Source organism: Gouania willdenowi, chromosome 19, assembly GCF_900634775.1.
Source record: "Gouania willdenowi chromosome 19, fGouWil2.1, whole genome shotgun sequence".
Taxonomy (NCBI): Eukaryota; Metazoa; Chordata; class Actinopteri; order Blenniiformes; family Gobiesocidae; genus Gouania; species Gouania willdenowi.
The window spans coordinates 6023115-6037765 of record NC_041062.1 but is presented as its reverse complement, the minus strand read 5'-3'; the positions used below and the strand labels follow the sequence as shown (position 1 = coordinate 6037765).

General features: G+C 46.9%; 1 protein-coding gene across 15 annotated transcripts in view; it reads left to right on the top strand.

Annotated features, from left to right (window-relative positions):
* Window positions 1-7893, top strand: part of nrxn1a (neurexin 1a) — a 105519-nt gene extending 97626 nt beyond the window's left edge. For all 15 annotated transcript variants that reach the window (XM_028476727.1, XM_028476724.1, XM_028476721.1 and 12 more), the window contains one exon: window positions 5420-7893. In XM_028476727.1, the coding sequence (XP_028332528.1) occupies window positions 5420-5721 (302 nt within the window). In that variant the 3' untranslated portion in view covers window positions 5722-7893. The remainder of the gene's footprint in view (window positions 1-5419) is intronic.
* Window positions 7894-14651: the final 6758 nt, after the last annotated feature.

The following is a 14651-nucleotide window of genomic DNA, read 5'->3' as shown; positions in this document are numbered from 1 at the left end:
GTTAGACTGCAAACACATTAAACTCTCTGATCTCCCTTTTATCACTGCGACCCTCAAACATCACAACTGCTTTAAAAACCCACTAATTGCCTCCACACTGACTGCATGGTGGAAAGCCCTGGACATCACAAATGGCCAATTAAAAACTAGTATACTCTCTCCAATCTGGCACAACCCCGACTTTAAAAATAAAAAAACACCACTCTATCTGAAGACATGGGAAGAGAGTGGAATCACTCATCTCCAAGACCTTTTTGAAAATGACAAGATCAGGTCATATAACAATCTAACCCAAGCATTCGATATAAATAAAAGTAACTTTCTACAGTACTTACAAGTAACAGAGACAATAAAGAAAACCACTCCACTAGACTTAACTACGTTACAACCTCCAGAACTGGCTATATATGAAAAAAATCTCAACAAAATCAAAAAAACTCTCAAAAATATACAGAGCGCTTTCGAACACTAACTGTAATTACTTACCAATCGCGAAGTGGGAGGCCGAACTCTCAATCACCCCGAGCACTGATTTCTGGGCAGAAATTTGTTGTAATACTTTTAAGATGACAAAAAACACAAACCTTCAGCTAATTCAATACAAGGTCCTCCACAGATCCCACATTACCCAACAGAAAATGCATAAAATGGGCTTCTCAGCAACAGACATCTGCTCTCAGTGCACCCAGAATACAGCGGATTCCTATTTACATGCCTTATGGCTTTGCTCCCCAGTTCAACACTTTTGGATTCTAATCACTGAAAAACTGTCCTCCATTTTGGACTACAGAATTCCTTTATCTCCAAATCTTTGTTTGATTGGAGACCTGACAATGCTTCAACCTCCAGCAAACCAATCACAATCAATCCTTGCGGCACTAGCCATAGCAAAAAAAACAATATTACTAAATTGGAAAGACAAAAAATCCTTAAACATAAACCAATGGCAAAATCTCCTCACAGAATTTATTTCCATGGAAAAGATGTCTGCTCTCAGAAAACAAAAAAAAATAACGTGCTTTGAGGAGCGTTGGACTCCTTTTTTAATTGCATTAAATCTAAATTTTTAAAAGCCTGATGATCTAGCCTGCAAGCGACTGCCAGCACCACTCTTTACTAACGCACTAGCCCAACTGTAGGCCGGGGCCGCCTTGGGCCTCTGGGGTGGTCTTGGTCAGGATGGCTGGGGTGGGTTGCCGGGGTGCCTTGTTGCCTCAGCACGGGTGTGCATTCCTTCTGGGTGTTCACGGGGTCCCGGGGCTGTTTGATTTGGCGCCGTTGCCCCTTGCATGCGCATCTGGTTGGTCTCTGGGGCTGGGGCCCTGCGTGCTCCCCTGCCGCTCCTTCCCCTTGCTCCCTGTCCCCCTGTCTCGTCCTCCCCCCCTCCTCCTCCTTTGCCCTTGCGCCCGCCATCCTGTGGGGTTGGGTTTGGGGGGCTCCCGTTGGCCTGGGGCGCTGGTGGGGGGGCTGTGGCTCCCGCCTGGGGGGCGGGCGGTGCAGTGCCGGGTGGGTTGGCTGGGGGGTGGTCTCGTTGGGGGGCCTGGGGTGGTGGGGTCCTTGGCTCCGGTCCGGGGGGATCCGGGGTGGGGGTAGCTTTGGGGGTGGCTGCTGCCCGGGGTCGGCGATTGCCTCCTGGGTTGCTGGGTGGCGGGGTGTGGCTGTGGGTTGCTCCGTCGGCCCTTGCGGGTCCTTGGCTTGGCTCCCTGGGGCGCACCTTTGCTAGGGATGTCGCTTGCGCGACGGGCTAGGCGGGGCCCCCTCGGGGGCTTTTTGTACGACCGCAATGGCCGGGGTGTGGACGTTATGGCTAGGGGGTGGGGTGAGGGGTGCTATGGGGCCTCCCCGGGGGTCGTATTGGGCGGGTGTGCGGGGGCGCGGCGCGTGGTTCCTGGCCCGGTGGATCCGCGTTGGGATTGGCTGGTCTGCTGGCTGGGTGCACCGGGCGCCGTGGGCGCGATTCCGGGGCGGGGGTGCCCCGGGGGCGGATCCTTGGGCTACGTGTCCGGGGAGGTGCTCTCCGGCCATCTGCCCGGGGACCAGCCGCGGCTCGTGGCGGCGCTGCGCAGCCTTGGGCGGGGCGGGGCTGGTGGCCTTGGGCCCGCTGTTGTTTGGGGTGTGCTGGCGTCGGGGGGGTGTCTCGTGCCGGTGCGTGGGTCGTCGGGGATTGCCTCCGTGGGGGGGGGGGGGCTCTATTGGCGCCGTTGGTGTGGGGGGGCGGTTCCGGGCTGGGGGTGCTTCGGTACTCTGGCTTGCCGGTCCGTGGCTGGCGGGGTGGCCCTGCTTGGCGGTGGATGGCGTCCTCTCTCGTCGGGGGGGCCGGGGCCGCCTCCCGGTGGAGAGTGTTGTATCGTGGCGCCGGGTGGGCCTGTGCTGGCCCTGGTGCGGGCATGGGCCTCCCCCCCGCTCGGCCGCTCCCCTTGGTGGCGGGGTGGCGTTGCTCCGGGCCGGCGGGCGGCGGGGGTCGCCCCCTGGGGCGCCGGGGGATGTTGTTGGTGCCTGGCTGTGCCCGGGGGTGGGGGGTGTCGCCGTGCTCCGCGGGGCCGGCGCGGTCTGGGGGGTGCCGTGGGGGGGGGGGTCTCCGGCTGTGCTGTTCCGGGGCCCGCAGTGCCACTTGCCCGTCTGCGCCATCTACCCTCTCGCGTGGCCCGCCACGCGGACGGGCCCGGCTCACACTGGACAGGCCTCCTACATGTTCACTTCACCCCACTCCCAGCTGGTCTGGCTCACTCACAAAATGCACCACACACCAATATCCAACCCTTGGGGGGCTGGATGGTGGGGCTGGGGGTGGAGGGGGCCGCCACCTGTGTTACTATGTAGTGGCGTGGGGGCGGCCCTCCCACCTCTAGTTGCCTTACTAATCCCTCCAATTTTAATCGCATCTCAACATGTCACCCCCCGGAGGGTGTATCATCTTTTACACCCTCCGGCCTATTACACCACATACACATAAATCCACAGAGGCTGGAGGGGGAGCACCGCTCCCCTCCATCCCCCTTCTTTTAATTACACCCCATACATTCACCAAACACACACATTCACACAGGGGATCGGGAAGTGCCTCTCCATTGGGGAATGGAGAGGCACCATAACAGGGTGGTGGGTTGGTACACATATTTGGGCCTCTCCGGTGGGGGCCTGGCCCCTCTGTTGGTGGCTGGGCCACTGCATAGAGCAAAAGCACATCAAGATGGTGCGGTCGGGCGTGGCGGTGGGTCTCGGGGGGGCTTTGCCGGGGTCTCTCCTTGGGCTGTGTCGGCCGGGTGGGGCGCGGGGGTGCCTCTCCCCCTTGGGTGTGGCTTGGTGCTTGCTTTGTCTCCTGGTGGCCTTGGGGGCGGGCCCCGCGGTGTGCGGGCCCGGGGCGGCCTGCCTCGCCGGTTTGGGGGGTGGGTGTGCTGGGGGGGTGCTGGTGTCCTCGCCGGGGTTGGGGCGGGGTTGCTTGGCGCCTCGGGGTGATGCTGTTTACTGGGGGGCGGCGCTAGCTGTTCCGGTGGTGGAGGTTGCTGTCGGCCGCCTGGTGGGTCTGTCCTGCCGTTTGCGGACTGGTGGGTGGGTCCGGGGCATCTTTGGCTGGGGGCTGCTGTCCCGCACTTGATGTGTGCCGTTGGGGTGCCTCCGTCCCCGCGGTGGGGATCGCCGGTTGCTCGCGGGCCGGCGGGGGGCGCTGCTCCGTGGCTGGCGCTGTCCGGGGGGCGGCGGGCCCTGGGCTGCTGGCCGTGGGCTGTCCGGGGCTGTGCGGTCCTGCTGGGCCGTGGCCGGGTCCCGGGCGGGGGTGGGGGATGCGTCCCGGGGGCTTGGCCCGGGGGCTTGCCCTTGGGGGGTCCTGGTCCCGGGGGGTGCTCCTGGGGCCCGGGGTGCTTGGCCTGCTGGCCGGGCCGGTCCTGGCGGGGGTCTTTCGGGGCGGGTGGCGCGTGCCGCGCCCTTGCGTACCTACTGGTACGGCCCCTGCTTGGGCAGTGCCCCGTGAGGTAGGGTGTCGGGGGCCGGAATAGGGGGCCACATCCCGGCGGGGCGGTCTGGCTTGGCCCTTGGAGGGGGCCCTGGCTTTAAAAAAAAAAAAAGAACTGAAGCTCGTGGCGCGGGCGGCATCAGTGAAGGGTGATCTGGGGCGCCGTGGGGGGCTAGGTTGGGGTGCCTGGGGGCCGGCGGGGAGACTCCCAGCGGCCCCCTGGTGCCTTATGCGGCTTGGGGTGTGGTCGTCCTCCCTGGGCGGGCTGCTCCTGGTGCTGCATCCGTTCCGGGTCCTTCTGGCCTGGGGTCGGGCCCCTGCTGGCTCTGGGCTCGCCGGCGGGTGCCCACTGGCTGCCTGTTCGGCGCGGTTCTGGTCGTCTGCTGGGTGTGGGCTTCGGCTCCTCCGCTGGGGCCTCGGGCAGGGAGTTCTCTGGGCCCTCCCCTCGGGGGGTTAGGCGCGGGGGTGGGGTGGGGGGGTGGGGGGGTCGATGGGGTGGGGGGTCTGGGGGTTGGGGGTGGGATCGGTGGCGTGGTGCGCTGGGTCCTTGGCTCCTTGGGGCTTTCTCGGGTGTGTATGGGGGGGTGATGGCTGCCTCTCGGCTTGGGATCTTGGGGGCGTTCGGGGGACTGCTTGGCCGTGGGGTGGTCGCCGGGGGCCCTTAGGCTGCCTGCTCTTGCTGCTGGCCTGACTGCTTCTTCGGGCCCGGGGGCGGCTCTTGGGTTTTGCAGTGGCGGTACTTGGAAATACATTTGTCATGGATGCACTGGCCTTGGGCTGTGGGATAACACTCATACTGGGCTCAACCTTAGACACGTTGTTCCCAAATACCTGTTTTATGGAATTTCCACTCACCTCTTCCTCTGTTCACAGCCACCACCATTATTCCTAAACCACACACTGGTCACCAAACTGGCTTGACAACACAACAATAAACACAATATACACAACCACAATTTCACATCGCATCACTTAAAACTATTCCTCACCCATTCCATATCCTATCTTGTATCCCTCTTCCCTGCTAACTTCCCCACCCCCCTCCAACCCCTCACCTTGGTGTAACACTGCCCTCTCTTTTTTACATCCTCCCTTTAATAAAGTATTTCTTACCCTTCCCTAGGGAGGGCTGGTGACGGTCACAATTATGCAATGAAATAAATAAATTTATTTAATTGCAATAATAAAATATGCATTGCTGTCAAAAGATTGCACTTCTTGTAGTGTTAACCTTCGAAAGCATGTGCAGACAAAGTAAAAAAAAAAAAAAAAAAAAAAAGATCTGTGCCACAAATTATTATTGATGGATGAGAAAAAAGTCTGCGTGCTGACAAATGTTTCTGTGCACCTCCTGAGAGATGTTAAAGTACCCCTAGGGATACACGTACCCCAGTTTAGGAACCAATGATAATAGATCACGATATTGTGTTGTATTGTCCTTAAGGCTAACGCATGCTCCTCCCTTCACAGCTCGCCCTCCCCTGCCCGAGGTGAAGGTCTTCCCGGGTCCGTCCGAGGTGGTGCGAGAAAGCAGCAGCACCACGGGCATGGTGGTGGGGATCGTGGCGGCCGCCGCTCTCTGTATCCTCATCCTCCTCTACGCCATGTACAAGTATCGGAACCGCGATGAAGGCTCCTACCACGTGGACGAGAGCCGCAACTACATCAGCAACTCAGCCACGCAGCCCAACGGCAGCGCCAAGGACAAGCCACTGGGCATCGCCAAAATCTCCAAAAACAAGAAAAACAAAGACAAGGAGTACTACGTCTGAGGCAGAAGACAACACCCGACGCGCCGGCATAAAAGCATACACCTTTATATATAATGGTATATGTACATAAATAGATATATTCGAAAACAACAACACACACACACACAGACAAGCTGATGTTAATGTTTACTATCCAATAAACACAAAATATACACACACACACACACACACTGAAGCACAAACATCCACGCACACGCAAAGACTGACCCTGGGGGCACGAGCCCTTTACTGTACAGTATTTACCAATGTGCAGAGCCTTTGCACAAGGCTTCTTTTAATGAACTTAAACATCATTCCAAATGATAGAGAAAGCACCAGTTGAACAGCGGAGGAGGAGCATTTGACCAACACACTCTGCTGCCTCAGAGAGGTGGAGAAAGACTTTTAGGCAAAAGCACAAAGGCAGACGGAGTGTGTGGAACAAGAGGCAGAGCATCAGAGATATATCAGAGCACCAACAAGTGTCTCCTCCAAGCTTCTGCCTTGGCCTTCCTTTCTTTCCTGAGATCAGACATCAGGCATTGACGAAGCACAGAAGATGAGGAGGAAACAAGCGCTCCCAACGTTCCACATCCAACGCCCTCGACATAACAGGGCAGGGATTCAGGGTGTTTCGCTATGGAGATGATGTACCACAAGCAAAAGAGGTATAGAAGCCAAACAGGTGCCTGTCAACACAATGGATGGGGATGTGGATGCCATGCTGCAGAACTGGAAAAATAACAAACACGGATGAATCAGTGATTGACTGATTCCTCCTTCTTCTTTCTCCTGGTCAGGATACTTGAGACTTCTGATGCTACCTACAGACACCAGTCACACATGACTGTTGTGTCACAGTCACACACAGATACACAGAAAAAACAAACAACCCAACACGTGCAGATACGCTGACCTGCAACGTGAAGGAGCATTGGTATCTTCTTGAACCACACTACTGAGGACTATACAAGAAGATAACGGTGAAGGCGACAAAGACCTTAATGATTAATGTTGTCAATGACTATGAGGAACATTGGGACAGTGGAAGGGATGGTGGGGAATCTTATTGCACGTGAATTATCTTACTCCGTGTGATTTATACTGCATTGAAACTCCAGAGGTTAAACCATCAAGCACCATCCATCGACTGGTTTCCAATTGACTTTAGGCTCAAATCTAAATTTTCAAAATGAGACTCATCTCATGTGTGCTGCATGCCTGAGGTTGGGTCAGGTTCGTCTGTAGGGGAAGTAAGTGGATGTGTGTACAACAACAACCATGTGTAGGCTATGTTTTGTTTTCCAGCTTGAGAGCTCATAGGCCACGCCCACTCTACATGCTCTAACCAACCTGCTTTTTATTTATTTTTTTTTACTAAAAAAAAAAAAAGAAAAAAAGAAACAAGCTGAGGAAAAGAATCAGTCAATCACAGGAGGTGACTCATTGATGATTCACAGATCAAAATAAATGTTGACATTTGTTGCTGATCCGCTTCATTGATGCTAATGGCTGCAGGTTGCTTTATTTCAGTAAGTCTCTTCATTTGTTGCTTTCTCTTCGCATTGTCATGTATTCACGCCGTTGGTTGGGTTGACTGATCTGATAATACACGATCCAATTGCAGCAAAGACTAATACTTCTCCTTTGGGCAACAGTTTATAGACGTTTACTACGAGTCTGAGCCCACCAAGTGTAGCCCCTCCGATGAGATATCAGTACAAAACAGTGCCATGACATGAACACGCCCCTCCAGTTCTTCCAATAGATGTACAACTCGGATGCATGCCAAATGGACCCGTGCAAAGACAGACGGGAAACTGACTGTGCGTGAGATTTCAGAGTGAACTGTTGAAATTAACTTTTTTCGAGTTTCTCTCCATCCTTTCCGGCCCCCGTTCTTGTTTTCCTCTTGTTTTTCCCCGTCTGGCCTCTCAGTTTCTCTTTATCCTTCCCCCTCCTTTCCCTTTCTATCTCTGTTGTATTGCCATCTAAAACAAAAAGGAGGTGTCTGAACCACTGGCATTCTAGATTTAGGTGTTCATTAACCATGTTTATTTTCTATATGTACAATTTTTCTACAGTATTTACTTTTATTTTTATTGTTACGGTTCTTTGATGAACATAAAGTGGAAATTTATTATGAAAAATAGTTTTGAAGATTAATGAGTAAATAAAATATTACCCAAGTGAGTGCATTGGTGTTCATTTTTGCTTACCTGTCTTTTTTGTGGTCTACTACAGGGGTGTCAAACTTTTAGTTCAGGGGCCAAATATGGACTGGTTTGATCTCAAGGGCCACAGACTTTTGGTAGAGAAAAGGAGTCATTTCAACTCTAGTGTGCTCTAGTTTGCACTTCCACATATAAATGATGTGTGAAATATGAACGATACAGACAATATACAAGCAATAATTGACACAGATATCACTTCCTGTAGGACATTTTTATCTCATTTGAAGAAATTTTGTGGAATAATTTCAAGAAAATGGCAGGATTTCAGAAAAACTGAGAATATAACAAAAATCACTGCTATCATATGATAATCATGGGAAAACTGTGAGTTTCATTAAAATTGTGTATTTGGAGGGACAGAGATAACTGAATTAGTTCTCTTTCATAGTTAAATTCTCCTAAGGACGGAATTGGATGCTCTAAAGCAGTGGTTCTCAACCTTTTCAGCCTGTAACCCCTGAAATAAAGGTCCCGGGTACCCCCACTGTACCCAAAGGTGGTTGAACACAGACATGAACATTGAAGAACAGTCATGTGGTGGAAAAGGTGGTGAAATCGCACTTTAAAAACCACGGAAATTAGTTAAAAGTGGCCAAAAACAGACAGTAAAAGTGGTTTAAAAATGGTTCAGTGTTAACATTAGTTAAGAGGGGCCAAAAAAAAGAAAGAACAATTACTTTAAACTGGCAAATCAAATAATGGGCATGAGAAAATGTGAATGTGGCTAATTTGGCAAAAATAAGCATGAAATATGGTGGAAATGGGTCAACATGTGTGACCTTAGGTGGCTCATGTGCATAAAAGGCATTGAAATTTGATGAAGTGGCAGAAATGGGAGTCAGTGGGGTAGTTGCAGAAAAAGAGTAAACATTTGCAGAAATGGTCTCAAATTGTTCCAAAAATATTCTTGGTTTCTTAAAGGCATCTGGCAACCGCCTCCCAGTGTCTTGTGACCCCCCTGCTCTAAAGGGCCAGATTTGGCCCCTGGGCCTTGAGTTTGACACGTGGTCTAAAATGTCAAATATCTTGAATAATTTGTATTCATTAGTGTTCAGTCTGTGCCTACTGAGCACGAGCGTCAATGTTATTATTTCGTTTTCAATGCACTCCTAAAAGTTGCAGATTTGATCTTTTCACTCTCACCTTTAGTTTAAAGAAAGCACAAACTGCAGCTTAGTCACATGAAAGTCTCACTTTGTCAGCCTGAGACGTGCAGACACACTTAAATATCCTCACACGTCCCGAGCTGCTCTTTGAAGTGTGACTCAGTGCTGTAAAACTGCGTAAAGTCTCTGCAGATTTGCTGTTTTGCTGGATGACAGCTCGCTGAGATTGCAAAAGCTGAGCTCAGGTGGAAGATGCTATATTTCAACAAACACCTCCCATAAGTCCTGCTATCTTCTCCTCTTCTCGCTGTATCTACTGTCACTATTTGTCTCAGCTCAGCAGTCTGAGCTCAACAAAAGGTTTTGTATTAGGCCTCAGCCATCTGCTGCTCGGCTGACCTTGGCTACAGCCAGCTGGCACTGAGATGTGGAAATAACATTGTTCAATTTATAAAAGGTGAGGAGCAAGGTATTTAAAACGCTCTACACCTTCTTTCATAAGCCAACCTCTTGTTTTGATTTATTTTTAAAGATAAATATGTCTGAATTTAAACATAAATGCATAAAATGTATATTCTCAAAGAGTTAAAGAGAAAAAATATATAAATAGCTGTGTGTATACGTATGTGTATGTTTGGACAGATGAACGTATAGTGGATCACATGAATGTATAATTTATAGATATATATTAATGAATTATGTCTCTTTTTATAGTGTAAATAAGTGCATACTACATATAGGTTTATACTTAATCCTACTCCTTTTCGAACACGTACAGGCTTCACGTGCAGGATTTTGTAACCATTTTTTCTCACTTTGCTTTATTTGATTTATTTTTTTTTTAATGACTATTACTATTACCATTTTTATTGTGGTAAATACACTACTGTTGCGACAAAATATACAGATTAACCATTTCATGATGTATGACTGCTGTCATGAGAAGTAAATACTAGTTGTGTCCTAATAATTGTTTGACAAAGGTGACAAAACTACATTTTGTATACGCCTATGTATTCAAATCATGCTTTTTTTCTAATACATGTGTCAAACTCACAGTTCTGGGGCCAAATTCGGCCCTTTGGAGCATCCAATATAGCCCGCAGGAGAAAAAAAAACATAAATAATTGTGTAAATGAAAATCAACAATATTTGCAGGGGCTCATATTTTATCTTTGGTAATAAAACATCTCATGTATAAACTTAAAAAGGAAGAGACCAAATCTTGCACAATTGGAACTTACATTATTTTCCATAAAAGCATCTGCATAAAATAATAAGTATGATTCTTTTTTTTAATAAAATAACACCAATAAATTCAATAAAAAATAAAAAATCAGTCTCTAAGTATAGCTAAATTTATGAACTCTAAAACTGAAAAAAATAACCAGTATTCAATGCCGTTTTTGGCACCGTGCATTACGTTTAATCTGATTGGTCGGCTATGATGTGATGCATTTGATTGTCGTCTGGCCATTTTTGTAGTTTCACAATGTCCGTTGATCATTTTCACAAAAAATAATAATTTACTCAGTTATGGTTGGGTGTAGGAATGTAATTAGTGACTTAACTTTTTTTTTTAAACATACTTAAGTACAAGTAAATTTACTGATTTAGAAAAAAGTGCCCATACTCACAGTAACGCGACTACTTGTAATCCATTACTTTTCCCTCTGCCAACAACTGCCATGTAAACGTCAAATCTAAAACATGGAGCAACAGTAAAAAGGCGTCCTTGTCTCATTAATCATGTTTCTCATTTACCTTGAAACCAACTGGGGGGGCTTCCTTTCGCACGAGTGATTCAAAAAATGTAGAAACCTTCAAAATACATTAGCAATGTCTTTGTTCTACTGGGTTTATTCAAGTGCAGCTTAGGCTTTGGCACCAATTCCCGCTTTGAGCGAGAAAACATGGGCTGCTTTCCATCGTCTCCTGCACAGGTGGACGGTAATCAGTGACAGATTTAGCAACCGTTTCATATCAAAAGTGAGAGCGTACACACACACACACACCAACTAGAAGAGCATCATTTCCACAAGATTGCATTTTTATGCAATATCGCTATGTACTCATTTGTTTATTGCTTCCAACACTCAAGGAATAATATATATATGTGTGTGTGTGTGTGTGTGTGTGTGTGTGTGTGTGTGTGTGTGTGTGTGTGTGTGTGTGTGTGTCTAGAACTCAAGGCTACATATTTCTTCCTGCTTTGGAATAAATGTCAAAGAGTTTCTTTCCACGATGATGAAGTTCCCACACTACAACACACATGGACGTGCATGAAAACGCGTGGGCGCACAGATTTACACACTCATCAGTGTTCCAATAGAAGAAGAATCAAGCTCAACGTCTTTAAAGGATGCAGTGTGAGGAACACACACTTTGTTAAATGACTGTGTGTGTGTGTGTGTGTGTGTGTGTGTGTGTGTGTGTGTGTGTGTGTGTGTGTGTGTGTGAGACATGGACTCAGCCACAGTGTCCTTGCGAGTCGGTTCTGTGTGCTGTTGATGTGTTTTGAGCTTTATAGAAAGTATTATGTCCATTGTTATCCAATGGTATTCATCGTTCAACACAAGTGTCACACTGAAGACTAAACATTGTCCCACCTGGACCATTGGGCTATTTTTATTTCCAGTTTGTTTTGAGAGAGGCACATCTTCTACCCCGCAGCATTCCAGGTTATTGGTTAACAATATTTGAATGTTTCTGATTTGAACGCTTTCATTTAGTCATTATTATTGGAATTAAACCAATCCATACATACCATACAGACAATTTTTCCTAATGTAACCAATTCCCTTAACTTGTTGTGACATCAGTTGTTGAAAGTTACAGGAAAGAGAGACAGCAAAAATCCCTACTTACACTATTATTTATAGAGACATCAGCCCAGGAGCTCCCTCCAAAATGTTGATTAAAGCTAATTTTTTTTTTAACCCTACTTAGTGACTGATAGGTCACATTTGGTTTTTGAGTATAATCCTGTGAAATTATTTCCATAAACATAGTCTCAAAGTCACACAGAGTCCATGGGTAAAAAAAAAATATTGTTTATTTAAAGTGCTTATAGACTACATTTACTTCAATCCTTACATTATCCATGAACTCATCTAACAATAAAGATTGAAATATTTTTGACTAACTCCCGTTGATGAGATACATTTTGATGAAAAAGCACGAAAAAACAAAAACAAATAATGTTCCTCTCCCACTGCAATGGCACACCGGTGCCTGAAAGTACTGTTAGATTTACTATATTCAACGGTTCAATTTGTCTTAAAAACGTTTGGTTTTTATTGTTATCATAGTATTTATTTACAGGTTATACTGTGCTATTGATTAACATATGTGAATTCCAACTTATGGGGGTGACTGGAAGGGTAAAAAACAAAAACAAAACAGTCCACGTAATCAGTAGGTGGCAGTAGGCAGCACATTTGGTCCAATATTATACATTTTACATGATTTAAGCAAGTTGCATGCCATTGGGTGTCCTCCAAAGCTAATTCTAGCTGATGTAGAATACAAGGAGGCAATTTTAGGAGTTATATATTATTGAAAGATCCGTTTTTTTGTGTGCTCGTTAATTTGTACACATTAAATTAGTCTTCTATCAGTTTGAATTTATGAGCGGAATGTGATCCAGAAGTGGCACGCATGCGCAAAAGAGGTCCTGAGGTACGAGGTGGAGAAACAGCTGAGGTGTTGCATTTCAAATGCTTTAGGATTAACATTAGCCTTGCATTACAATTAACCTAGCAGTAGCATTAACCTAGCATTAACATTAACCTATCATTAATATTGGGCTAATATTACCAAAAACCTGGCATTAGCATTAGCATAGCAATAGCATTACTATAGCTATAGCATGGGCCTAGCATTAACATTAACCAAGCATTAGCAATGGCCTAACATTAGCATTAACTTAGCATCAGCAATAACCTTGCATTAACATTAGTCTAGCAATAGCATTAACCTAGCATTAGCTTTAAGCTAGCAATAACAATTACTTTGCATTAACATTAGCTAGCAATAGCTTAGCATTAACATTAATGTAGCATTAGCATTGACCTAGCAATAGCATTGACATAACAATAACCTAGCATTAGCTTAGCAATAGCAATGATATTGCAGTAGAACAGGAAAAACCAGTATAACCAAATAGAAATTTGCACAGTAGCATTAGTTAAAACCCAGTATAAAGTATAAAGTATAAAGCCAGTTAAAAATCACTCTCAGTGAATATGATGCGAATCCATGAATTTTCCAGTGACATTATAGGCCCCTCCCACTGATCACAGCCTGTTTTTACTTCATTAGCAACCTGCGCCCATATTATAAGATTCATCCAACACTATGTTGAAGTCAAAACGACATATCGTTTTGAACGCAAAGCATGATGGGAAATTTTCATATTGATTCTTGCTTAGGGCTGGACAACCATCATGTGTATCAAATATAAGGCAGTTTGAACTTTTTGTATTTGAGTTATATTTTTCAATTATGTCGTGCCATAGTTGCTAACAGTGAACATGACTGTAAATGGCGCCAGTCAAAAAACGCAAGGTATGATGGGAAATGTTTCAAGGCAGTCATGAATAGACTATAATTTGTGTGAATTTGAGGCTGATTGAACTTTGTGTGTCAGAGTTATGGGGGTTTTTTTAATTGTGGCGTGCTTACGAAAATTAGCATTGCAAATTTGCAGCAGCGCCACGATCAAACCGTTAGAGATACACCAATTCCTTTGAAGTATTTTAATCTTCAGTGGCTCTTAAGTCTTCTGGTCGAGTTTGAAGCGAATCGGGCGAAGCCCCTCAGACTAGTTTGCGCAAATAAGTTTCCAGGGTGGAACGCCATTTTTGACCATTGACCCAAGATGGCTGACTTCCTGTTTGGTTTTGGGCAGGGTCATAATGCAACTTTTTGCTCATCCTGGGGTCAATAACATACGTATGTGGCGAATTTCGTAAGCATTGGTCAAACCTGCCGGTCGTACGGTTCCATCGTATTTTTTAACGATTTTTTTCATTGTGCCAAATTATCAAATTTTTCAGCAGGCCTGAGGTGCGTGCAATTTTTGGCGAGACTTCAGGCATTTTCAGGGGGTCATATTAGCGATCAAATGGGAACTCAGAATAATAATGGTAAATTTGAGTAATTACAATTGGGTCCTTTCAGACCCCAATAATGCATTGGATTTTATATACAGTGCTTTATCATAGACACTCAAAGTCGCTTCACCGAATTGAGGGAATTATTCTTTCACTCCACACTTAGTGGTGGTAAGCTACTATTGTAGCCACAGTTGCCCTGGGGTAGACTGACAGAAGCGAGGCTGCCATAGTGCACCACCAACACTCACTCACACATTGTCTTGCCCAAGGACACAATGACAGACACTACTGGAGCGCCTGTCCCCCACTGTGGCATCCGGAATTCCCAGTGGTCTCCCATCCATCAGTGTGGCACTGATAACATGTATAATATCATAAATATTTATTAATTCTAAGAACTCGCTCTCCTTCCACCATCTTTTTTATTTACGTCTGGGACGCAGAATTATGATGCTATCTCATTTAGATGACGTACGGGTGGAATTGTACAG